A 27291-nucleotide genomic window follows, 5' to 3' on the forward strand; every position below is an offset into this window, starting at 1 on the left:
AAAAAGCAACAACAGAAAACCACTTGCTTTAAGTTACCTAAAGAAACTGAAAACTAATTTATGTTTATCTGCCCAAGACTAAAAGATATTTTGGTCTTAAAACCTTACTCATGCTTAAACGCCTATCACTTGGTCTAAAACACAGTTAATTAGGTTACTGTTCTCTTCAGTATCTGAGCATTACTTCCATATACATCTTGGAACATTTGTTAACATCTCAGAAATCCATCTAAAATAGATCTCTTCACTATTCCCAAGTGGAAGCTCCGTAGAAATGTTCCTCCAGGTGTTCCTGATACTCGCTTTGTCCATGTGCTACACTCTACACAGTGATCTCTAAAGTAGGAGGAAAAGCAAATGCTCTACAAAAACAACTACTTTACCCAGTCTTTGCACCAAAAAAGGGATGTGCTATACAATCCTTTTGTATTTACTGTTAAATGCAATTAAATAACATTTTCACTGAAAGCAAAAAAGCAAATTAGTATATATTTTTTTTCAAAGAAGTTCTTCTGTAATTATTAGGTATACACTTTGAATTTTGGCTTAGAATGAAATTGGCTTCAAACAGATTCACATTAGAGCAAGCAACACTAAAGCACAAATTCAGTTTTCACAGTAAGCTTATGCAATAATTTGAATGAATTCCCCAAAATAAATTTATGTAATAAATCCTTTCTCCAGTTCTTTCTCATACCAACAGAAAAGAAAAAGAAAACTTCAGTGTAGCAAAGTAAATGAAAATTAAAAAAAAAAATTTTGAAGCTGAGTTGTCTGTTGAAAAAAAAAATCAAAAACACTTTATACTCTTTTCCTATATTATCATAGCCTAAAATGAAATTCCATGAAACACTTCAAATTATCAAATAGAAATATTTCAATTAAACCTTAAATTTTACATGTAGTATTTAAAATAACTTACTTGTAATAACCATCACTTTTGAAAATATTGCCTTGACACTGGCATCTGTCTGTAAAGCACACACAAAAAAAGCAAAATTAATATTTCCTATCAATAATTTTCATTATACCCTTCAGAAAATTAGATAAGCATAACCTACTAATGCTTCAGGCCCATGCCTCAACCACCACAACTGTGAGCTCCTTTTTTAGCTACATTTAAACTCCATGAAGTGAATGAAAGGTGAATGCTCCCCTGTCATCTCTTCCCCTTCGCCCTTTTTTGTCATCCTCTGAACAAAAGAGAAGACTACTACACTAACCTTTTGAAACAGGGAGATATTTTGTTTTCTTTAGCAATGAAAGAACAGGCAACTAAGTATAAAAAAGGAACAAAATTACCTGATTTTCAAGTTTTAAGCTTATCTCAAACAAAAAGTTCACAAGTATGTAATTCTCAATGACCTAAGGTGTTCCTAAAATTTTTAAGCCTGAGGATTATAAGGTATAGTCATGAAGCATAGGGAGAAGACACTGGATAAAGAAAATTCAAAAGGATGCCAGTGACATGTACCAAAGATTTTTCTAAGAGTGCTACCTACTTGTCGTATCAACCTAGTATTATTTCAGTGAATGAATATGTTCACCACACTGTACCCCATGTAATAGTCTGTGAAGTCACATACACAAAAGATATTTCTAAGAGCACTAATTATTCACTGCATCAAGTTAGTGTTATTTCTTTAAAAAAGATGTCTTTGTGCAACTCTGTATAATACACTGAACTAGAAAAACATTGGCATGAAGGCAACAAATCAAATAAATACACAAATAAACCATCCCTATTAAGAAGGAGCTTGCTAAGAGGAAGCAAAAGACAAAACATAAAATAGAAGAGTTAATTCCCAAATAATTGGAATTTAAAGTATTTGAATAGATCTGTCTAGAGTCATATAAGATCTGTTGTTTAATTTGGGGAGAAATAGGTATTGCTTGGCTGTCAAGTTGACCCACATGAAAAAGAAACAGCATCAACAAAAGTATAATACTGGAAATAATGTCACTTTGAGTGACACTAAGCAAATGAATTTAGTTAAATAAAGTAGAAGGGCTATAGAGCTGAACTAAATAAGAATAAAACTATTTATCAGACTGAATAATGAAGGCAAAGAAATACTGATTAATAAGTATGTAAGAATATTCCTAGTAAAATAGGGAGAAAAATAAACACCCAAAAGATAAACACAGCTTTGTATTTTTTTCTACCTTTAACTCTATAACATCTACTGTAATTCTTGGTATAAAGTGAATATTAAGTAATAAGAGGCTATTAATTCTCCTCTCACTAGAATTAATTCCACTTTGGACTACCATCTTCTTCCATTTGGTTTCTTCTTCAACCCCATGTCACATTAATGAGAATTCCTTCCCTCTTTAACTTGTACAACTCCGTAATTATTTTGAATTCTCTCTTTATTTTGGACAACTCAATAATTATTTTAAGACAACTTGAAGAGAAATTCCACAACGTAGAAGACATTAAAACATTTTAATTGAATTTGAGACTGTGTTTTGTTATTTCTCATGAAAATGAAGTCATGAGACCATCCCAAGTTGTTATCAACAGGCAAGGGGAAGAAGTTCCCACTAAATAAATTTTAAAGGGACAGTGAGAATCAAAAACAAAATTATTTTTCATGAGTCTCACACATCATGCTGTTCAACATATGATGGACACACTTAACGTACTACCTCACTGCTATTGTATGACTTTAGTAATGCCTGAAATCAGGAGTATTTTTGTAGACATACATATAAAAACATCCGGCATTTTTAATTAACACCTTTGCAACTTTGACCAAAAGGAAGTAAATTAATACAGCTCTAGGTAGCAAACAGGAGCACTTTATCCAGAGTTTATTAACTAAAACACACTAACTTACTGCAATATAGAACAATGACTAAAATACATGTTTACAGGCTGAAGCACACTAAATTAACTGGAGGTTTCCAATTTTGTTCCTTGGCAGAGAAAGTACTGAAACAGCAGAATCACTAAAATTAGTTTTAAGTCACCTATTACAAGAAAAAAACTTATTCTAGCAGGTTCAATATACTCAATAATCACAGATTTCAATAAACCATAAACAAAGAGGCTACTGTTAGCCTCCCCTTACATGAAATAACTCCTCTCTATTGACCTCTGTTCTATAAGCATGCAGTATTTGTTTTGTTTTAGGAGTGGGGGGTTGGGAGAATGAGGGGGGTTTCATTAAGGAGTGAAAAGAAATTAAAAGTAACAGTATATTATTATTTTGTGTGTTAAAGATTTCCCTGGATGCAATTTAAAATGGCATTTTATATATTTTTTTGATGAACTGATACTACTTTTTTGATTAATTATAACTTTTATAGGCCTACATATAACATTCTCAAACAACATTCTAGGGAAAAAGAACACCCAGAATCATTCTAAAAGTCTAAAAAATATAATATGATACATCAACTGGATGAATACAAAGATTAACTTATAATTATGAAAACCAAGTAGTACATTAAGATTACTAGAACATTAATTCTAAGTAAAAATATAAAGATACATAATTAAAATACATGACATGAAAATTTTCTAAAACAACAAGACTACACGATGGGAATATTTTAGGGCAGCAAGACAGAGTACAAATTTACTCTACTTTCTTTGCTTTCAAAGATACAGTCATTTTCTGTTTTTTTTTTTTTTAAGCTACAAAAAAACTTTAATTCTGAGTACAAAGACATATATTCTCTTTCCTGTTGTATATCACCTTTTACAGATTATAGTAAATTTAAACTTTGAATTTTTCTATGCAATAAGTTTCTTAAAAATTTCATTGTTCTAAATTAGAGATCATAGCTTCTCCAGTAGAACAGTTCCACACAGAAACAATTGTCCAGTAACACTGTAGCAGTGGTAAGGAGTAACTAAATACAGGCGTTTTACAAAGCTTATCATCAAAGGAAAATTTTCATTACATTTAACTTACTTTGGGTTGCTTAATTAAGTCAAGCAAATCCTTTACTTGATGTCGGAGCAGATTTTGACATTTCCACATTTCATTCAATGCTCTGCAAAACACAAACACATAAATTTAAATAACAAAACAATAAAAATCCTTCCAGAATATTCCAAATATATTCCTTTTTTTCTTAAGTTGAAATTAACAAGAGATGACAGAGATGAGGTAAACTTTACAGAACTAAGTAACTGATGATGTATGGAGCAAAAAGGGCAAGGAAAATATAAGAGGTATGAACATGTGAAGGGATATCTATATCATTAACTACAACATGTGTATAAACTAGGGTATAGGAATTATCTACAGAGATTATAAACTTGAGAAATAAAGGAATATATGATGGAGTAAGGTCCTGTAGTAGGCAGGATGAAAAGGAATCAAAGCCACAAAAAGAAAAGAGTTTGTGCTGAGAGAATGCGGGATACTTTTTTCTAAAACAGAAATGCTCATAATGTAACTTTATATAATATGTATTACATGTTTATGTATATTATTATAAAAGTGTATATTATGTACGTACAGGTAAGTATACCGTTAATCAATATAATAAAATTAAAATGTATAAACCAATGTAAATAAAAATAATAAGCTCTCACTTGTTTTATTTATCCTCAAGTTCTCACTGTTTAGAGATAGAATTTATGTTTAAATTTTTTTTTAAAGATTTATTTATTTGAGAGAGAAAGAGAGAAAATGTGAGTGGGGGAAGGAGAGAGAGAATCTCAAGGAGACTCCCCACTGAGCAGACCTTGACAGGGGGCTTGATCTCACAACCTGAGATCATGACCTGAGCCAAAACCAAGAGGGGGAATCCCAGCCCAGTCACCTAGGCACGCCTATGTGTTTAGATTTCTAAGGACTCACTGAGGTCTACAGTTTGAAGTAAAGCTGTTACACAGTTAACTAAATAACATATTATGTTCATTATACAAATTATATAAAACATTATTACCTATATATTCTATATAGTTTATATAGATTATATATTTTATATATAATATATATTACCCATATATTCTACACATTCCATATAGAATACATATAAGCATATTTATACTATATAAATTTGACATGTACAAGTATTTATATCCTATATATTCATTAGTTTATATAACTATGTGTTTACATATTATTACATGTAAATGAATATTATTTTTATAGGGCAAAATTTTTGATGTCCTCTGAATACTTTTGTTTTCAGAAAGAAATTTAAATCTAAAAAAAAAATTACACACATACTCAAGAAAATATGCATAAATCATGAGAGCAGTTAATGTTACTGAAATATTGAGTTACAGAATTCAGAACCATACACAGTTTAATATTTGAAAGGAAATTTTCCAAAACCAAATACTTTTTATTATTTTGAATTACTTATACTTCGATTAACCTCCACTATCACACATATTAAGCACTGCCATAAAACTGTAATATGGTACAAAAGCATTAAAAAAACCACCTTTTTTTTTTCATAGACAAGAACTAATTGCTAAAAAAGTTTCATTCTCCTCCTTAACATTCTGTTTTAAGAATACCTTTGGATACTTTTATGGAAATAAAATAGTTTAAATTTGGACACTTAAATTCCTTTACAGTAGTCACCTCAAAATGGTACTGGCAAAGCAGCAGCATTTTATATTAAAAGCTAAATTAAAATAACTATACATGTAGATATTAAAGAAAAATGACCAGTATACAGAGGACTTTAAAAATCTCATAACTAAATAAGAGTTACATAATTAAAATAATTTTCAAAAAAAGAGTAGTCATCTGTGAAATTATTCCTGAACTCCAAAGTCAATGAATTGTCTCTTGCTTCTTAACACTTCATCATTACTTACAACATCTGACAGGCCTGGACTTTTGAAACTTGCCTTCACTTAAAGCAGGAATTATTACACCTCTAATAGCTATTTATTAAAGATCAAGCAATTCCAAAGCTCCATATAAAATATTATGGCTATAGTGTAAATCAAAAAGTGACTATCACTAAGATTTTATATTATATTTTTAGGGAAACCATCCTCTCAAGCACTTTAATAAAATTATCTTAAGCAGCAAAGACAATTTATCTTTGTGTTTGCCTTCCTAAATAATCCTTTAAAAAAAGAAAAAAAAAGAGTAGACATAATATTACTACAACAGGAAGACAAATATAACTTAATATAAGTCTGAATTCCAGCACTGTCACTAAATAAACACGAAAAATCTGATTAGAGAACGGATACTCTTACAGTTGTTACTGGTCTAGTCTTCTCACTAGAGCTTTGCACTAACTCAAAGAAAAAGACAGTCACCATTGGGTGGCTATCAGAAACCTATACGAGTGTTGAAGAGAAACTCTCCTCCAGCATTCCGCTCCCCATTCATACCCACCAGACTCAGCAGTACAAAAACGGGTCTAGATGAGAGCCTGCCTAATGAAAGACATCACAACCACAACACCTGAAACTACCACTAACTATTGCCATTAACAGCTGTTCTAGGAAGCCTGGGGGAGGTGGCAACACATACCATGATTAGAGAGTACTCAAGCCTGCCTCTGTTCTCTTTTTCATTAATCAAGATATTTAGGGGGACACCTGGGTGGCTCAGTCAGTTAAGCATCCAAATTTTGGTTTGGGCTTGTGTCGTGACCTCAGGGTTGTGGGATCAGGCCCCACTGTGAGTCTCCCCATTCTGTGGATGGAGCGTCTGCTTGAAGGTTTTCTCCCTCATCCCCGCCTTGGGCAGGCATGTATGCATGTGCACACTTTCTCTCAAATGAATAAATCTTTAAAAAAAATAAAAAGATATTAGTTAACTTGGGGACTTGCTTAAAACTGATACATATCGGGGCGCCTAGGTGGCTCAGTGGGTTAAAGCCTCTGCCTTCGGCTCAGGTCATGATCCCAGGGTCCTGGGATCGAGCCCCGCATTGGGCTGTCTGCTCCGTGGAGAGCCTGCATCCTCCTCTCTCTCTCTCTGCCTGCCTCTCTGCCTGCTTGTGATCTCTGTCTGTCAAATAAAACAACAACAACAAAAAAAACAACAACAAAAAAACTGATACATATCAACTTTTAAATACAGAAAGTACTGTCTTCCCCAAAAGAACATGATCACAATAATATGGTTCTTTCAACAAATAAAAAGATCAAATAAGTTCTCACCATGAACCTGCCTGCCAAGCAGCTATTTTTAAGTGCTTTTCAAACTAATTAGAGTTATAAATTCAAATGATTTCTGGGCTAGAATGGTAATGTATAATGAATAAAGACAGATGTTACAATACAGAGTGGTGAGGACTGTGACAAGATTAGAAACATTACTGAAAACATCAAGATTATTACTATTCAGGAAAATGAAAAAAAGATGTGACAAAATTTAAGACCCAAAGAGTCACAAAAAATAAGATGTCTGATAACATTTAGGAAGACATAGAAAATGAATGACCAACAAGCTATAAATGTTATGCATGAATCTTAGGAACCTAAAAAAAGGGGGAAAAGTCACAGAAGACTATATCCACACTTACTCTACTTTCATAAAGTTCAAAAACAAGTAAAAATAAATTATTGAGGGATACATACATATATGTAAAACTTTATTTTTGATAAAACTACTTTTTAAAGATTTATTTATATATTTATTTGAGAGAAAGAAACAGAGAGGAGGGCACCTGGGTGGCTCAGTGGATTAAGCCGCTGCCTTCGGCTCAGGTCATGATCTCAGGGTCCTGGGATCGAGTCCTGCATCAGGCTCTCTGCTCAGCAGGGAGCCTGATTCCCTCTCTCTCTCTCTGCCTGCCTCTCCATCTACTTGTGATTTCTCTTTGTCAAATAAATAAATAAATAAAATCTTTAAAAAAAAAAAAAAAAGAAACAGAGAGGAGAGGGAGGGGCAGAGGGAGAAGAAGAGATGCAGATTCCATGCTGAGTGTGGTGCCCAACATGGGGCTTGATTCTAGGACCCTGAGATCATGACCTGAGCTGAAATCAAGAGTCAGCCACTTATCTGACTGAGCCACCCAGGCACCCCATGATAAACTCACTTTTTAAAAGGAAATGAAAAATAAATAATTTAAGCTAGTGGTTTCCTCTGGGTGGAAGACAGGAGGATAAAAGGGAGAAGAGTTCACAAGTTGAGTGTAGATTCAAAGATATATTTACTTTATCACTATGCTTCAAAACTCCTATGTGATTTGTGTGCGTTAAATTTTTCATAAAAATAAATGTAAAGACTTTTGGAGAAATAAATCACGAATGTAAAGTATTAAAGTAATAAAATGTTAAGTATTAGATTTACAGTTGGTTAGTTAATTATAAAACGCTGGTTAAAATTTTTAAAAAATCGTTTAAAAAATATAAATATCTTAAGTGTTTTAACTTAAAACAGATAAAAATCTATTCACTTACCAACGATTTTTGTAGAATTTATTGGTCCATAGATTGGAATTTACTTTCAACTTTTCCATGGCATTATTTTTCAGTGTAACTCATGATTAGCATTTTTACTTTCTAATTCAAAGTAACTTGTTATTTAAGTGATGAATATCTTATATATATATAGGCTTTGTTTTAAAGATTTGAGAGGAAGAGAGAATGCATAAGTACGCAGGAATATGGGGGGGAGGGGTGGCACCATTGCAGGAATTGATCTCAGGACCCTGGTTTGAAATTAAAGTGGGACGCCTAAGTGACTGAAACACCCAGTTACCCCTTATATATGTATATGTAGTTTTATAACTGCTTTTCAGTATTTTCCTTTACAATTATGTTTCTTTTCCATTTCTCATATTAAATTTTTCATTAATTATTTTTTGCTCCTGTGGTTTTAGAAGTCAACATCTTAATTCTGTTCTTTTAAAGAAACTCAAATTTTTAATTTGTACACTTAGTTTACAGCCTAATTAATCAACAAACCTGTCCTCACTCACTCTTTTAAGATAAAAGAACCACAGAACATTTTAGCTGCCACCTTACATGCTGTTATCCTATAGGATCTACCTAGTATTCAAACTTTTTCACAAAGGCACAGCACCTATCAATCAGAACAGGTGGTAGTAGAACAGGGCCTGAAGGTCCTTCTGCTATGCCCAGGCACAGGGGAAAATGGGTGGGGAGAGGATCCTAGGGACTCTGAACAGATCTTACATACTGTTCCAAGACGTGTGTGCTGGCTAAATATCAGCCCAGATGCTAACCTACTTTTTAATCTACACCTCCTTCCCTTGGTAAAGAAAACTTTGTTGTTATTATTATTGGTGGTGGTGTTGGCATTGTTGTTTTTATAGGCACTGATTATTTAGATCTGCAGAAGTGTTTGGAAATTTTGTTACTTCTTACATCTTATTCCTTCCTTCTGAATTTTGTTTTTTGCCAAAAGAAACTTTTACTCTAGTAATTTTCTCAAGTAGGATATATGAGTGATTGACTCTCATTTTTTGCGTAAGAGTATCTTTCATGGGGCACCTGGGTGGCTCAGTGGGTTAAAGCCTCTGCCTTCGGCCCAGGTCATGATCCCAGGGTCCTGGGATCAAGCCCCACATTGGGCTCTCTGCTCGGCAGGGAGCCTGCTCCCCCTACCTTCTCTCTGCCTGCCTCTCTGCCTACTTGTGATCTCTGTCTGTCAAATAAATAAATAAAATCTTAAAAAGAGTATCTTTCATTTTTGTTCATGAAAGACGGGTGAGCTGAGTCAAGAAGCCTAGACTATGATTTCACTTAGGTTGTCTCAAGTGTATATATATATATATATATATATATATCCTATTCTCATTCATTCTAATCAGCCATCAACTGCACCATGAAGATAAGGATGCACTCTAATTCTTGAGGTGTTGGCATATGACAATTTCATTTTAAAATCAATTAAATATGGTAGTAACATATTTCACTGTATGCAGTAGAAAAAGAATGAACTTTGGAACCAGGTAGAGTTCAAATCCTAACTTTGTCTCCTACTACTTGTGTGATTTTGTACAAGTTAACTGACCTCTGGAATTCAGTTCTCCATGTGAAAAACAGGAAAAATATCAATTACATGAAGGGTTGGCAAGTGTTTCTATAAAAGGCCAGATAATAAATGTTATGGACCATACAATACAGTCTCTGGTGAAACTATGTAATTCTGCTGTTAAAGCACAAAAGCAGCCATTGATAATATATACCCCTTGCCTTAAGTACAACAGATAATAAGAAATTTACATTTCTCCTTTTCTTCAATGTTTCTATGAAAGTTATAATTGGCACATATAATAATTCCCATGGAAGAAGTCAAAGTCCCATTAAGGAGACATAGGAATGAAAATTATATGCAGCTCCTTAGACTTCAATTTCCGAACATCTAATCCCCCACTTGTAACGACATTTGCTGGAATGCAGAGCATCTATATTTTCTAAAACCTAGAGCAAATCAATCTCTAGGTTTCAATTTCCTAACCATCAGTATGATTCAATTAGTAATGTCTCTTCCATATCCAAAATGCCAATTCCGTATAATGGTGCTCAAAAGTATTTTCTGAATTAAAAATGGTCATTAAAATGTATTTGTGCATACCCATATGCCAAATTATAACAGATGCTGAGGTTATACAGCACAAAATATGTACCCTACCACTCTACAGCAAAATTCAAATGACCATGAGGTTAAAATAAGACAGTAGGATTTTCTCAGTATGGACCTTCTTAATGCCTTAAGGAAGAAAACAAACAAAAAGGTACATCAATACTTCTTGAAACGACAATATGTATGTCTGGGGAAAGAAATCAAATCCTGAAAAATTCCATGTCAATCAGCTCTACGTTTTAATTGCTTATAAAAATCCTTGTTAATCTCATGCTGATAGCAGTACCTTTGAAAAAACAGTCAAGTATTTTATTGTGTCTGATCATTTAAACAATGTTTGCGTTACATAAACTGTTAACATTTAAAAATACATTTGTGGGGGTTTTCCCCATAAAATGCAATACACTGAAAAAGATGAAAAAAAAAAAATTTGACATTTGAAACATACTTCACAGCATTTAAATCCAGTGTGGCATACAAGTAATATAAACACTTCATCCGTTCTGTAGTTTCCAAATTGTGGGGAACCATGTATTGGGCAAAGATGCGTTCAACAAGCAATCTGCAAAAACACAGAGAAGGTAATGTAATAATTTTTTTTTAATGTACTGAATTTGTATATAAAATTCCAAAACACACAAAGTATACATATTAAAGAAGTTCCTGCTTTCTGAATGGTTATGAGATTTCAAATCGATGACTTCCTTCTATAAGAAGAGGGGCTGAAAAAAGATTTAGCTGGATGTACTGGCAATAACTCTATACCCAGCTAAGATAACTACCTCTGCAGGACCTTGAGTATATACGAGGTTTTCGATTTCCTTATCTGAATAATAAAGTGTCCAAAAAACAGGTCCTTCCAAATGACAAATTCTAAGCATCTCTAAGTTAAAATTTCTAAAGACATAGTAAGATTCTTCTGAGTTTTTATCATCTGAGTAAACATCATGAAAAGACCTGGTTAAGAGTTTAAAAAAAAAAAGTACTAGCAAATAATGCAAATCTCCCATGGAATGATGTGGCACACTCAAAAAGTCTAAAAATGTCCATTTTACAAAAATAATAACTATAAAGTTTCTTAAATAAAGTTAATCTAAGATACCCAGTTTCTTGTTACTGTAACTCTTAAAAATGTAAGGTGGCCTACTGGTTCTTAATTTTCTCAATCTCATCTATTATGAGTAAGACCATTTGGATCTAAAAATTTAAAATAAATTCAAGCAAGTGAAATAAATTCTGCAAGCAGGATTCACAGATCTATTTACTACTAAATGGTTAGAATCCACACAAGATCTAACCTTATACTGCAAAAGAAAAATATGATGATTATATTCAGATAATGTGTTTCAAATAACACTATAAATTATCTTTTTATCCTTCAGAAAATGTCTAAAATCCAAAAGCTTTATTTTCATTTACTTGAAAACATTTTATCTGAAAAATAACCTGTGAAATAAAATTTAAATGATTACACACATTTCTACTCTTAAGTACCGCTGTTTAAAAATAGTATACAAAAATGAACTTAAAAACTGTATCCCTCCTTAAAGGTATATGCACATTATTGCTTCATTTATGGCTTTGATAGGAAGAAAACTAGTCACTCACTAGCTTTAACTTGCAATAAAAACTGAGACAATTTAAAGTTATAAAGAAAACAGTTTACCTAAAACTAAAGATCAACAACAACTAAATACATCAAAAGCACCATATACTTTACATATGGTGTCCTTAACTTACCGATCATCAATACTATTTTGATAATATATATGTAGCAATTTGTCTTTGATCCATGAAATCTGTTTTGCTGCATCTTTTCCAGCTGCTGATTGTAAAGCATACTTCTTATAAATTTGGGCAAGTCCCATCATGGCTTCTTTGCGCACTCTCCACTTAAAGTAAAAACAAAAATGCTTTCTTAAAATTTAAAAATGTTAATTATATTTCAGGAAAGTCCGTTTTCTTGTTTTTAAGCTGCTTTACACAATATATCTTCATCACTCCTCAGTTACTAGATATCTATTTATAATGACTATCAAAAAAACGTAACTATCATTTTAATATATCTACTATGTAAGGTACAGAGATATCAACATGTATAAAAAGTTTTAATGCTTTAATATACTATGCCCATCATTTACCCCTAAAAAACAAACATTAATCACCATCACATGAAGTCACTGAAAATTGGTAAGAGAAAGTATGCTACAAAATTTTAACAGGCAAAGAATGAGTTAATTGTGACTTATCCCTTATACACTTTTTCCATTTATGGTGTATATTAAATATACTTCAGTTAAAGGTACATGACATTGGTTTTATCAAATGCTAAGTAAAGATGCTCAGTTCATTCTGTATATCTGAGAATCAAGTTCAAGTGTAAGAGGAATGCATTCAACTATTTTCTTAAAATACATATTTGCTAGTATATCTAATACTGCTTAATTATCTTGGGATGAGTTTATTCTTTAATTTTACACAAACAGCACTATAATCAGTAAGATGTTAGTAATGTTTAGAACTTCATGAAGCTGCACAGATGTTTATAATTTTTTCCTTTGCAGTCTGTCATTCATTGTATATTCTTCCCTTGGTTTTTCTTTCAATTACTTAGAGCAGATTAAGAACAGTCCTTATCTCATCAATCCACTGATACATATTGAAATAAAAGACTTCAAAAAGCCTTACTCATAAAATAAGAATTCAACTTGTTTGTAGGAACTTTCTATTCTCTGTCTTATCTCTAATTCCCCAAGCTGCTGCTTTAAGGAGAATTTAAAGATAGAGCATATTCTAATTCTGCCAAGAACATAAATATATTCCATTATTTTTTGATATTCAATATTTATATGAATGAACCAAGGAGGCCTATTATGAATACATTATCAAAAATTTTAAGAATTATACACAGATACTTAGCTCAAATTCCATATCTAACAAAGAAAAAGACTACTTGAACACTTGAAAGGCTGCTATCCTACCACGAGGCAAATCTCCTTTTCCTTCTTTATGCCTTTCATTAATACTCTATAGGACCTTTCCTTAATACTCTATGAAATATTCAAAAAAGACAAGTCTAAATTTATTAGTTAAGATAAGTTATTCCTAATACCTATAGATTTGGAGGGAAAACTATGCAATTCCTGCCCATCTGTCCTCTACCCACAAACAGCATTACCAAAAAGAGCATTAAATGATGACAACAGCACAACCAAACTTATAAGCAACTATTAAAATGACGTATTTACTAGTCAAAACTATTCACAACTACCAACAGGCTTCCTGCTTTCTTTGTTAATTAACCCCCATATACTTCAATGATTTTCATCCTTCACCAAAATTATTCAAGCCTAAATCCAGTAAAACCCACACCAGAAAGGAAAGGCAATGGGGATGAGGAGAAAATGAACATTCACTCACATATTTTACTGAGTGTCTAATATAGCCAGGCAATAAGAATACAAGAATAAGAAGACACTATTCCTCTCTTAAGAAGCCACTGATTACTGAGTGCAACTAGTGGGTGCTCACTCAAGGGGGAAAGATTTAGGGTCACAGAAGATAGGCTGGAAGCATGCTGCTCTGCCAGGTTTAGCTTTGCAAAGTTGAAAACATGTTATTTTCTACTCCACAGAAATTATAATACAACCAGCTAAAGGACTATCAACTGATACTCATGTGAAAAGAAACAGAAGAGAGTCAACAAAAACATAAGAAGTTGTGTCAGAGGCCTTTACAACTCATTTATTAAAACTAGTGTCCAGGCTAAACTTCTGACTACCATTTAGAGCCATCTCATTTTTAAGATGAGAACAAATAATCTGAATTTATAAACCTAACAAAACTTAATATAACAAAAAAATAAAACGTTCTCATAAATACATAAATACTTGTTCCTGAAAAGGGCAAATTACATTTAAATCTCAATATTTCCAAATGAAATACTACTAAACTTAAAGTATGCAAAGTAAAAGCTGCCTACTACTAATTATTAGTCCTACTTACCCGTTTGTCTAATGTTCTCTCTCTCACAAAATTAAGTAAGTGATCGTTGACCAGAAGAATATCCTTTTTAGCAGCTGTAACTATGGACACAATAACATCATGTCTAATAGCTTCTTCAGGGTCATGTGACCTCACTTTAAGATATTCTGAAAGACAAAATTTTATTTTATTAAAATTGGACTTTAAGAATTAATATGTTTTAAAAGATTGCATAAGTCCCTGGTAAGTAAACCACAACAAAACAAAACCTAAGTAGAAGGTTCAAAGTTTCAAAATTAAGAGCAGAGAAGAAAAGGGCATAGACATGAAGGTTAGTCCTTTAGTCAAAATATAGTAGTTTACACACAACTGAGTATTAAAACCCCTCCCCATCTGGGGGTCAGGGTAGTGTATTAAGGAGTTCTTAACCTCATTAACTAAACCATACAAATGAACTAAGAAGTATATAACTTCAAATATTTCATTTCTATTTTTATTCTTTTTAAGATTTTATTTATTTATTTATTTGACAGAGATCAGAAGTAGGCAGAGAGGCAGGCAAAGAGAGAGGGGGAAGCAGGCTCCCTGCTGAGCAGAGGGCCCGATGCAGGGCTCGATCCCAGAACCCTGGGATCATGACCTAAGCTGAAGGCAGAGGCTTTAACACACTGAGCCACCTAGGTGCCCCTCTATTTTTGTTTAAATAGTTAAAATATTCAAGTCAAGTAGTTCTACTGGGAAAAAGCTAGAATATTTAAGCTTCTATCCCTTATCTGAGTAAGGTTTCAGAAAGAACAAAATTAAAATACCAGCCACCAAGCAATAAGATTACAGGAAACACCAAAAGGAAAGTCCATGTAATTAAACTAAGAAAGGCAAAGGAACATAGAAGAAATTAAACATTTAACAATTAGGATTGGCTGGAGGAAGACCTTAAATTCAGTCAAAAACATGGCAGTTCTGATCTGACACTGAGCTGAAAGAAAAAATTAACACTCTTCAGTAATGATATATTAGAGGCTTAAGGAAGAGGTACCAAACTGAACATGAACATAACAAATAAAATATCATTTCACTTTCTATTATAAGACCAGTAAGCTAAATTTTCACTGTTTGGATTTGGAGCAATATGTCTAGCTATGCCTATATACAGCAAATAGTGCTTATTACAATTGTAAATGGATTTATGTCCCTATAAATAGACAGTTTAACAAATAATTACAACACAAACACCCATAAAACCACTGCCCAGGTTTAAGCATCTTCACCATGAGCATTCTATAACAGAAACTATTTCCTAAAATGAGAAAGACCGTATGTCATATGTCGCCCCCTCCCACAAATAAAACTTCTGAAGTGTAATTTTACCTAACTCAGTAAAGAAAGTTACTTTAAGTATTGATTTCAAATGAAGCCTGTTAAATACATCTCAAGTTCATTTCTCCACCAAGATAAACATGGGAGTTTTATCTTGCACTTTACTTGTTTCAAGTGCAATTGATATTCTTAGAGGCCACTAAGACAAAACCAATGAGAACACCATCAATTTTAAGATGTATCCCAATCTCCCTAAGTCATTCATATTAAACAGATATATACCAGAACTATTAACTTACAGATCCCTACTGTGCAGAGGAAAACAAAAGAGAAAGATGAAATTCTTAGTAGTTAGCATGACAAAACAGCTAAAAATACTCTTCACAATATGGCCATGTCCCTCTAAATGTGGCTGAAGGCACAAGGATGAATCTCAGAAAAACAATGTCAAGAAAGGCAAGACAAACATGTGTGTCTAACATATATTAATCTTAGCTCACTTCTGAAATCCTAAGAAAATGTCTTTTAAAAGGGACAAGTATAAGAGAAAAGATCATAGCAAAACAGAGTTTTCAACAAAATTGTGGCAGATGTAGCACTTGTAAACAAAACGAAAAGATGAAATCCAAAAAGGAAGAAAATAATAAATAAGCTCATTTCCAGGGTAGAAGAACCATGAAAACATTTAGAAATTCAAGGCACCAGCTGGAAATTATAAGGAATGCTTGAAATAGTGCACATAAAGTAGTTAGAACCTTAGATTTTTCAGGGCTATCTTTTAGCCAACTACAAATTTATGCAGTTTATAGCAATACAGGCCTACCTCAAGAAGCAAGGAAAAACTCATATAAACAATCTAACCTTAAAGTTAAAAGAGTTAGAAAAAAAAAAAAACAAAAAAAACAAAAAAACGAAGAAAGCCCAAACCCAGCAAGAAGAAGGAATAATAAAGATCAGAGTAGAAATAAATGATATAGAAACATAAAAAATAGAACAGATCAATGAAACCAAGAGTTGGTTTCAATAAACCTCTAGCTATCAGAAAAACAAAAGGACCCAAATAAACAAAATCATTAATAAAAGAGGAGAAATAACAACCAATACTACAGAAATACAATTATAACAGATTTTTATGGAAACCCATATGCCAACAAATTGAACAACTTAGAAGAAATGGATAAATTCCTGGAAACATACCACCTACCAAAACTAAAGCATGGAGAAATAGAAAATAAATAAATAAATAGAACAGACCAATTACCAGCAATGAAATTTAATCAGTAATCAGAAAAATCCCAAAAAACAAAAGTCCTGGACCAGACAGCTTCATAGGCAAATTCTACCAAAGAATTAAAGAAGAGTTAATACCCATTCCTCTCAAACTATCTAAAAAAAAAAAAATAGAAGAGGAAAAAAAAAATAGAAGAGGAAGGAAAACTTTCAAATTTATTCTGTGAGGCCAGTAACACCCTGACACCAAAACCAGATAAAGACACCACCAAAAAAAAAGAATTCTATAGGTCAGTATCTCTCATGAGCATAAATGCAAAAATCCTCAACAAAGTATTAGCAAACTGAATTAAACAGTATTTCTAAAAAATCATATGTCTCAATGAAGTGGGATTTATTCCTGGGATATGAGGGCAGTTTAATATTCACAAAACAATTAATTTGATAAATCACGTTAATAAAAGAAAGGATAAAAAAATCAGATGATCGAGGGCTCCAGAGTGACTCAGTCAGTTAAGTGGGTGACTCAGTCAGTAAAGCGGCTCCCTTCGGCTCAGGTCATAATCTCACTGTACTGGGATCCAGCCCCGGCATTGCGCTCCCTGCTCAGCAGGGATTCTGCTTCTCTCTCTCCCTCTTTCCTCCTCCTCACACTCACTCTCTCTCAAAAATAAATAAATAAAATCTTTTTAAAAAATCGTATCCGCGGGACGCCTGGGTGGCTCAGTGGGTTAAACCTCTGCCTTTAGCTCAGGTCATGATCCCAGGGTACTGGGATCGAGCCCTGCATCTAGCACTCTGATCAGCAGGAACCCTGCTTCCCCCTCTCTCTCTGCCTGCCTCTCTGCCTACTTGTGACCTCCATCTGTGAAATAAATAAATAAAATTTTTTTAAAAAATCTTATCATCATTTCAACAGATGCAGGAAAAGAATCGGACAAAGTACAAGATCCATTCATGATAGAAATCCTCTGCAAAGTAGGTGTAGAGGGAAAATACCTCAACATGATAAAGGCCTTATATAAAAAACCCACAGCCAACAGTGGTGAAAAACAGAGCTTTTCCTTTAAGGTCAGAAAAACATAAGGATGTCCACTTCCACTGCTTTTATTCAAATAATACTCGGAAGTCCTAGCCACAGCAATCAGACAACATAAAGAAATAAAAGGCATCCAAACGGATAAAGAATAAAAAGGTGTCTATCCAATGGATAAGATAAACATTATCTCTTTAGAGAAAACTCTAAAGACGCCACCAAAAAATCACTAGAACTGACAAATGAATTTGGTAAAGTCACCGGATACAAAATCAATATACAGAAATCTGTTGCACTCCTATACAATGAAGCAGCAGAAAGTGAAATTAAGAAAAAAATCCCATTTAAAATTGTATCAAAAATAATAAAATATCTCGGAATAAACTTAACCAAAACAGTAAAAGCCTATACTCTGAAAATTAGAAAAATACTGATGAGATCAATTCAAGATACATGATACATGCATACATGATACAAAGAAACAGAAAGACATTCCATGCTCATGGGCTGAAGAACAAATACTGTTAAAACGTCCACACCACCCAAAGCAATCTACAGATTTAATACAATTCATATCAAAATACCAACATTTTTCACAAAACTAAAACAAACAATCCTAAAATTTGTATGGGATTACAAGATCTTAACTAGCCAAAGCAATCTTGAAAAAGAAAAACAAAACTGGATGTATCACAATTCCAGACTTCAAGTTACATTACAAAATGGTAGAATTAAAATAGTATGGTACTGGCATAAAAATAAACACACAGATCAATGGAACAGAATAGAAAACCCAGAAGTAAACCCACATTTTATGACCAATTAATCTTCAACAAAGGAGAAATGAATATCCAATGGAAGAAAATCTCTCCAACAAGTGGAGTTGGGACAGCTACATTGCAAAAAAATGAAACTAGACCACCTTCTTTCACCAAACACAAAAATAAACTCAAAATGGATTAAAGACCTAAATGTGAGACCTTAAACTGTAAAAACCCTTAAAGAGAGCACAGGCAGTATTTTCTCAGACACTGGCTGTAACTACATTTTTATAGATAGTGTCTCTTGCGGTAAGGGAAACAAAAGCAATAATAAACTATTGGGACTATTTCAAAATTAAGTTTCTTCCAGCAAAGGAAACAACCCGCAAAACTAAAAGACAACCTAGAGAAGGGAAGAAGATAGAAGATAGAGGCAAATATGTGATAAAGGGTTAGTACCCAAAACATATAAAGGGTTATCTGATAAAGGGTTAGTACCCAAAACATATAAAGAACTGATACAACTCAACATCAAAAACCCCAAATGATCCAATTAAGTAATAGACAAGATAAGAACATTTTTCCAAAGACAAACAGATGGCCAAAAGATACATGAAAAGATGCTCAAATCACTCATCATCAAGGAAATCCAAGTTAAAACTACAATGAGGTATCACCTCACATCTGTCAGAATGGCTAATATCAACAACCAAGAAACAAGAGGTCTTGGTAAGGATATAGAAAAAGGTAAACTCTCTTGCACTGTCAGTGGGAACGCAAACTGGCTCAGCCACTCTAGAAAACAGAATGGAATTTCCTCAAAAAGTTAAAAAAATGGAACTACTCTCCAAAGCCAGTAATTCCACTACTGGGTACTCACCCAAAGAATAAAAAAACACTAATTCAAAGGGATACATTCACGCCTATTTACTGCAACATTATTTACATACAATAGCCAAGCTAAGGCAAAAGCCCAAGTGTCTATCCATAGATGGATATGAAGAAGAGGTGGTATCTCATGAGAGATAATGACCTATAGAATTCTTTTTTTTGGTGGTATCTTTATCTGGTTTTGGTATCAGGGTGATACTGGCCTCAGGGAATGAATTTGGAAGTTTTCCTTCCTCTTCTATTTTTTTTTCCTCCTTTTTTTTTTTTTGAGATAGTTTGAGAAGAATAGGTATACACACACAAACACACAGCGGAATATTATTCAGCTTTAAAAAGGAATGAAATCTTGCCATTTGTAAAACATGGATAAAGCTAGAGAATATAATGTTAAGCAAAATCAAAGAAAGACAAATACCATATGATCTCACTCACATGTGGAATTTAAGAAAACTGACGAGGAAAGGAAAAAAAAAGAGAGCGAAAGACACAACAGACTCAACTATAGAGAACAAACTGATGGTTACCTGAGGAAGGTGGGTAGGGGGACAGGTGAAATAAGTGATAGGAATTAAAGGAAAAAAAAAAACTAAAATGTGCACAGAGGCTGAAAAATAGGAAATCATAACACAACATAAATGTTTCATAAAAAAAGGAAACTACACACTATCTTTTGGTAAACATTCAAACATTCCAAACAATGGAAGGACTTAAAAGGTTATCGGTGAAATTATTCACATTTAAAATATATTTTAGATAGCTACAAAAAATCAAAACATGGGGTGCCTGGGTGGTTCAGTGGGTTAAAGCCTCTGCCTTTGGCTCCAGTCATGACCCCAGGGTCCTGGGATCGAGCCCAGCATCCAGCTCTCTGCTCAGCGGGGAACCTGCTCTCTCTCTCTCTCTCTCTGCCTGCCTTTCTGCCTACTTGTGATCTCTGTCTGTCAAAAAAATAAAACCATTAAAAAAAAAATCAAAACATGTATTATTTAGGTAACAGCGAACTTTGTATTAAAGTTCTATGGGAAAATTACTTAATTTTTTTATACTTTAAAGAGATCCAGAACATATACACACCACTACAAATCAACAAGAAAAACAAGCCAATTTTAAAAAGATGGACTTAAAATTTAAAAACACACCTCACAAAAGAAAATTTCAATACACACATAAAAAGATACTCAATCTCATTAGTCATCAGGAGAATGCAAATTAAAACCACAATAAAACAGCAAGAACTATGAGAATGACTACAATCAAAAAGATTTTTGATACAAAATGGTGACAAGAACACTGAAGAACTAGAAGTCTAAATCATTTCCAGTCCAAGTGGAAAACAATATAGCTAATATGGAGAACTCAGTCATTTCTTATAATATTAAACATGTATTTACCCCATAACCAGCAATTTCACTCTAAGTAATTACAGAGAGAAATAAAAGCATAAATCCATAGAAACACTTGTAATAATACTCAGAGTAATCGTAATCTTAAAAGCTCAAAATCAAAAACAACCCAGAAACCCATCAAACAAAAAAGCGAATAAACAAATCACTGTGTATTTATACAATAGAATATCACTCAATAATAAAAAAAAAGGAATGAAGTAATAATACAGTAGTCTCAAAGATACCAGCAACTAGACTTTTATACTCCTGATAGGATCCTCTTCAGTGAGGAATCTGACCAGTTAAAGACAAGTATTTAAACTAAAGGTTTTCTAACAAAGAACCCACCCTGGTCACCCTATATTGAAGTTCAGAGTCAGCAAGACCATCTATAAACAGCTATTTAGTCCCCCACTCTTAATTATAGCAGAGAGCCACCGACTAACAACCATTTGAGGAAAGCCTCTAACACAGAAAATACAGACAAAGCAGGTGGAAAAAAATAAGTTGACTAAAAGAAACATTTTGTAGGAAAATAATTCTCCAAAACGCTATCATTAATTTTTTCAGAGAACAGTGCACCAATAACACAAGAATAGAATGTTACAGTAAAAGGAACATCCAGGGGAAAGGAGAAGGAGGAAGACAAAAGAGAAACACACACACACACACACACACACACACACACACGCAGGAGAGGGAGAGAGAGAGAGAGAGAGAGAGAGAAAGAAAGAAACAAACAAAACAGAGGGAAGATGAAAGAGGGAGGAAGAACAGATCCTCTGAAGATCAATGCTATAAAGTAGAAGCTCAAAGAGCAAGCAGTCCAAATTCAGATATAAGTAGGCAGGTGGAGGGTTTCAGACATGCTATCACCCACAAAAAAAAGGATGAAAGTGAGAAACACCTGCTGTTTAAACAGAATTGGTAGAAATTAACAAAACCTGAAAGTATTACTATGACAAACTATTGTTAAAAATATTAAAGAGGGGCATCTGGGTGGCTCAGTCAGTTAAGCGTCTGTCTTCAGCTGCAGTCATGATCCTGGGGTCCTGGGATTGAGCCCCACATTAGGCTCCCTGCTCAGCTGGAAGCCTGCTTCTCCCTCTCCCTCTGCCTCTGCCTGCCACTTCCTCTGCTTCTGCTCTCTATCAAGTAAATAAATCAAAAATCTTAAAAAAAAAAAAATTATGAAAGAATATACTTCATCATTTTATCAAAAGAAACTCAGAAGGAAGTAGTAAGATTTAAGAAGCAACCGTAAGCAAGGACCATAAAAAAAATTTTTAAATATACTACAAGTTGATAAAGTTTTAAAAAGAGTAAATAACTAATAACAATAATGTAAACAATGGAAAGAGAATATGCAGAGTTAAAACTTTGAAGTTAAAACCTTGAAGTTCCTTGATTGCTCAAAAAGAAGCTAGAGAGTTCTGATTAACTTTAGACTTCATTGATCAATTATGCAGTAAAAGCACAAAAGTGAAAATGTTAACTTCCAAGCCCCAAGGGAAAAAAGGAAAAATGAAAACAAAGAAAAGTAAGCAATTAAGCAGAAAAGAGGAAAATAGGAGGGGAAAAAAAAGCAAGAAGCATGAAAATAAAATACATACGACAGTAGGAATAAGTTCAACCCCATCAAATTCAAATGATACCATTAAAATAAAATTTTTAAAAACACATAACAGAACCATATATCATTTATGGACAAATATACATGTGACGTAGATAGAAAAAGAAACAGGATGCAGACCAAATTTAGTGGAGTAGCTACCCTCTGTGGAAACAGGAATAATAGTTTATGAGTGGCATTTCAACTACAACTACAATTTCTTTTCTTTTTTTAAAACTCTTAAGCAAAGGGACGCCTGGGTGGCTCAGTTGGTTAGGCAGCTGCCTTCAGCTCAGGTCATGATCCCAGTGCCCTGGGATCGAGTCCCACATCGGCCTCCTTGCTGAGCAGGGCACCTGCTTCTCCCTCTGCCTCTGCCTGCCATTCTGTCTGCCTGTGCTCGCTCTCTCCCCCCCCCTCTCTCTGATAAATAAATAAAATCTTTAAAAAAAAAAAAAAAAAAACTCTTAAGCAAATATAGCAAAATGCGGTAACATTTCTGAAGAAGACATAGCAGCTACTATAGTCATCTGTATTTTCCAAACAATTTCCTAATTTAAAAAAATTAAGGGTGCTTGAGTGACTCAGTCAGTTAAACCTCTGCCTTTAGCTCAGTTCATGATCCTGGAGTTCAGGGATGGAGCCCCACCCATGGGGCTTCCTGCTCAATAGGGAGTCTGCTTCTCCCTCTCATTCTACCCACCCCCTGATTGTGCTCTCACTTGCTCTCTTTCTCAAATTAATAAAATATTAATAAATAAATAAATAAATAAAATCTTTTGCTTAAGATTTTATTTATTTGTCAGAGAGAGAGCGCAAGCATAAGCAGTGGCAGGCAGAGGGAGAACCAGGCTCTCTGCTGAGCAAGGAACCCAATATGGAGCTCCATTCCAGGACTCTGGGATCATGACCTGAGCCAAAGACAGACACTTAACTGAGCCATGCAGGCATCCCTAAATAAGTGAAATCTTAAAAAAGAAAAGAAAAATTAATAGACGAGCAATATTCAGATACATGATATCTTTATTAGTACGAAAATGCAAAATTCTGAAATGCCTTGTAATTTATACAGATTTCAGAAAAGTGACCCTCATTAAACGCAGTTTACAAATTAATGACATTTACCTAAGTTCTCAAAACATTAAAGAAGAGTAAAGAACACCAAAGTGAAGTTCACATCCAAACACCTAAAATATCTTTAGAACTGTTCTGAAATGAAAAAACTCATATTCTTTCTGGTAAACTGACTTTTTATAGGTGTTTCTAGACTAAAAGATATAATGAGTCAAAATTCTAGCTTCAGAGAGTAACTTCCATGATAATGAATTAAAAGACTACTTTACCCATCACAGTAATCAAAAAAATGGGATTTTTTCCCCATATACATAAAATGATTTTTTTCACCAAAGAACATCTAGGCATATTTGCTATTATGGGTATATAATACCTGTTAAGTCCTTTGCTAGATCAGGATGGTTCATGAGACAATGACTAGCAAACTTCACACATTCCAAGCGGATTGGTACATGGATGTCATTAAACCTGATAAAACATAAAGGCACAGAATGTTCTTTAAAATATACACAATTTATATTTACTTCTCTAATTAAAAGAAAAAACAAGTTATGTAGAATAATTCAAAGCAAAGCTAGACTATTTCAACAAAGTTTTGATAAGCTATATATTTATGAATGCTTCAGAATGTCTATATTAAACCAGGACAATCTCCTATGAGAACTGTGTACTTTTAAGGAGCTTGTGAAAACAATATAAGTTTGGCTCAAGCACAAAAAATGAGAATGACAAGATTTTTCCTATAAATATTATTCTTTTAAATATATATGTTTATATAAGCCTATTTGTGTGCACAGGTCATAGATACATTATATAAATCCCATTCTTTCTTAAGTGTAGGGCATTCACAAAGTGTGGCAGATCTTGTACTAAACCCCGTATTATTTTACATGACTCTAAAACTGAGCCCAAATTAACTCCTATCCAGTTAAACATCACATTACATTTCCACTAATACCAAAGCCAATTTTAAATGAAGAAGTAAATATCTTAGTATTTATCTCCAAAATATTAAAACTCTTTGAAAGATATGCAATTTAGGTATCTTTTAACTTTGTATTTCTCTTCTATCTTTTTTTTCTTTATAATTTATTTGGTGAAGAAATTGTTCTGTTTGTGTGTGTTGTGTTTTCTCACAGTTGAGATTTCACTAATCTGTATTATCCTGGTTTCAATTAATAGGCTCCCCTTCTATACAAATCTTACAAGTTGATAGTTAGATCTAGACACTTAATTATATCCAGATTCACTGTTTCAGCAAGACTATTTCATAGATGGAATCCTGTTCCTCCATCATAAAGCCCACGATGTCCAGCTGTCCTAAACCATTAATGTTGAAAGCCTGTATACACTAGTTCATCCTGGACTACAAAAGAGGGATGTCTTTGAAAAACCTTAAGTAACAACAAGAACATTAAAGTCAAGTGAGATTTTTCCATTCCATATTTTCATATATCTAATTCTGTAATGTCAAAAGGTTTCCAAATCATCTATCACCCAATACCGTAACAAATTCATAACATATCGTAACAAATGTCATAACAAATATTATAAAGGAGAAAAAAAGAGATCTAAACGAGCACCAAATTATTCATAAAAGCTTATAATAAGAGGAGCGCCTGGTTGGCTCAGTGGGTTAAAGCCTCTGCCTTCGGCTCAGGTCATGTTTTCCAGAGTCCTGGGATCAAGCCCCACATTGGGCTCTCTGCTCAGCAGGGAGCCTGCTTCCTTCCTCCTCTCTCTCTCTCTCTCTCTCTCTCTGCCTGCCTCTCTGCCTACTTGTGATCTCTGTCTGTCAAATAAATAAATAAAATCTTTAAAAAAAGAAAAGAAAAGCTTATTATAAGAAAAAAAATGCTCTATGAAGTACACTCAAAAAAAAGTTATAACACCTAGCCTATGGTATCATATAGTTTCCAGACTGTTTTGAATCCAAGTACTTCATCCCTATGTACTTTACCATTTCCAACTAAACATATACCATTTAACCATTATAAATAAATATTATAAGACCTCTTTAAAAAATACTCTAGCTTCTTAAAAGTCGTAATAATCTGTGAGTTTCAGTTTGAAGTTTTAAAAGTAAAGGAAAAATGACAATGTAATGGAAATGTGACAAATTTTAACCTCCCAAATCAAGTCTGGATAATCCAAGTCCTGATTTAAAGATACAGTAAATGTCTGTAAGTAAAACCTGAATTTTTGTTTTACCACATTAAGTGGACTCTAAATTAAAAGGTATAATTTAATTAAACATATAAGCTATTCTGCTCTACTGCCCAAGAACTTTCCACTGTATTTAAAGGAAAAGAGTCTAGAAAGCAAACTCAAAATGACAATAGACTAATATTTATTCATTTAACTCACCTTGTCAAATACTACTGAGCTATATAAGCAATAAGAAATCAGATTAAGAATTTGGCACTTAGCAAACATAGTTCATTTAACAAATTAGAAAAATAAGGCCAAGAGAAATTAAATTTATTATAATCGTGACAGTTCTAATATTAAGATGGAAAGAAAAGTGGTTATAACATACAAATATTTCAATATAGAAAGAAACAGAGTATGAGTTTTTAAATCCTATTTATTTGTGACTTAACTGCATTATTTGTTATGAAAAAAATTTAAGCAGAGGAAAAAAATTCTCCTTTATCTTCTGGGTCAAAGTAGGTTTCAGCTAGGGCACTTTAAATGGTTTTAATATATTCAAGGTCAAGGATACCTTTAAAAATATAATTGAACCCTTCTCAAACAAAAAAGAAACAAATACACTCAAAATTTTGCAAACAATTTCATGATTGTGAACATTAAAAGCATATATATATCCCAGGCTATCACTTCCTTTAAAAGAGAAACATACAAAGGAGGTTAGGAGGAAGACATACGAATCATTTATTTATTCATTCTGTGGATACCCGTGTATCTCACAATGATTTATTTTCAGCTGGAATGAATCACTGCAAATGTACTAACACATTTTAATTTCATGATTATAATACTTTCTGAAATAGCTTTTTAAGTGTATCATCTTTCAGAAATTATTAAGGGCAAAATAAGATGAAAACAGAAAGTGAAACTGTAAATATGGCTAATCAGTACTAACATTCAAAAATTTCAAAATATAAAACCTTCATTTTTATAATTTCAGGAAAATATTAAAATATGAATGACATTTTTAGATAATATAAATAGATTAAAAACATTTATTACTTTTAAACAGGACACCAAAATCATATACCTGCCCAAGTAACACTGCCAAAGTGGTTTGTTTTGAGAAGCCAATTCTGAATCCTTCGCACCAAACATTTTTGCCAATAGTTTAACAACTTGTAGGCGTTCCTCATTATCATTGCTCTAAAACAAAACACAAACAGCTTTAAAACCATCAGGTAGATATAGTCACAATAATTTTCCCCATCTCCAATTCCACAGAAAAACTTTCATGAGCTCCAGATGAAAAAGTATACAAAAAAATATATACTTTGCAAGAAAT

The 27291-nt window shown here is 33.2% G+C and overlaps 1 protein-coding gene across 5 annotated transcripts in view; it reads right to left on the reverse strand.

Annotated features, from left to right (window-relative positions):
• Positions 1-27291, reverse strand: part of PDS5B (PDS5 cohesin associated factor B) — a 201723-nt gene that overhangs the window by 76304 nt on the left and 98128 nt on the right. For all 5 annotated transcript variants that reach the window (XM_032315415.1, XM_032315412.1, XM_032315416.1 and 2 more), the window contains exons 9-15: positions 27037-27152; positions 24169-24263; positions 14511-14656; positions 12246-12397; positions 10954-11067; positions 3927-4008; positions 923-971 (exon numbers count right to left, since the gene is read on the reverse strand). In XM_032315415.1, the coding sequence (XP_032171306.1) occupies positions 923-971; positions 3927-4008; positions 10954-11067; positions 12246-12397; positions 14511-14656; positions 24169-24263; positions 27037-27152 (754 nt within the window). The remainder of the gene's footprint in view (positions 1-922; positions 972-3926; positions 4009-10953; positions 11068-12245; positions 12398-14510; positions 14657-24168; positions 24264-27036; positions 27153-27291) is intronic.

Source organism: Mustela erminea, chromosome 15 (genome assembly GCF_009829155.1).
Source record: "Mustela erminea isolate mMusErm1 chromosome 15, mMusErm1.Pri, whole genome shotgun sequence".
NCBI classification, from domain to species: Eukaryota; Metazoa; Chordata; class Mammalia; order Carnivora; family Mustelidae; genus Mustela; species Mustela erminea.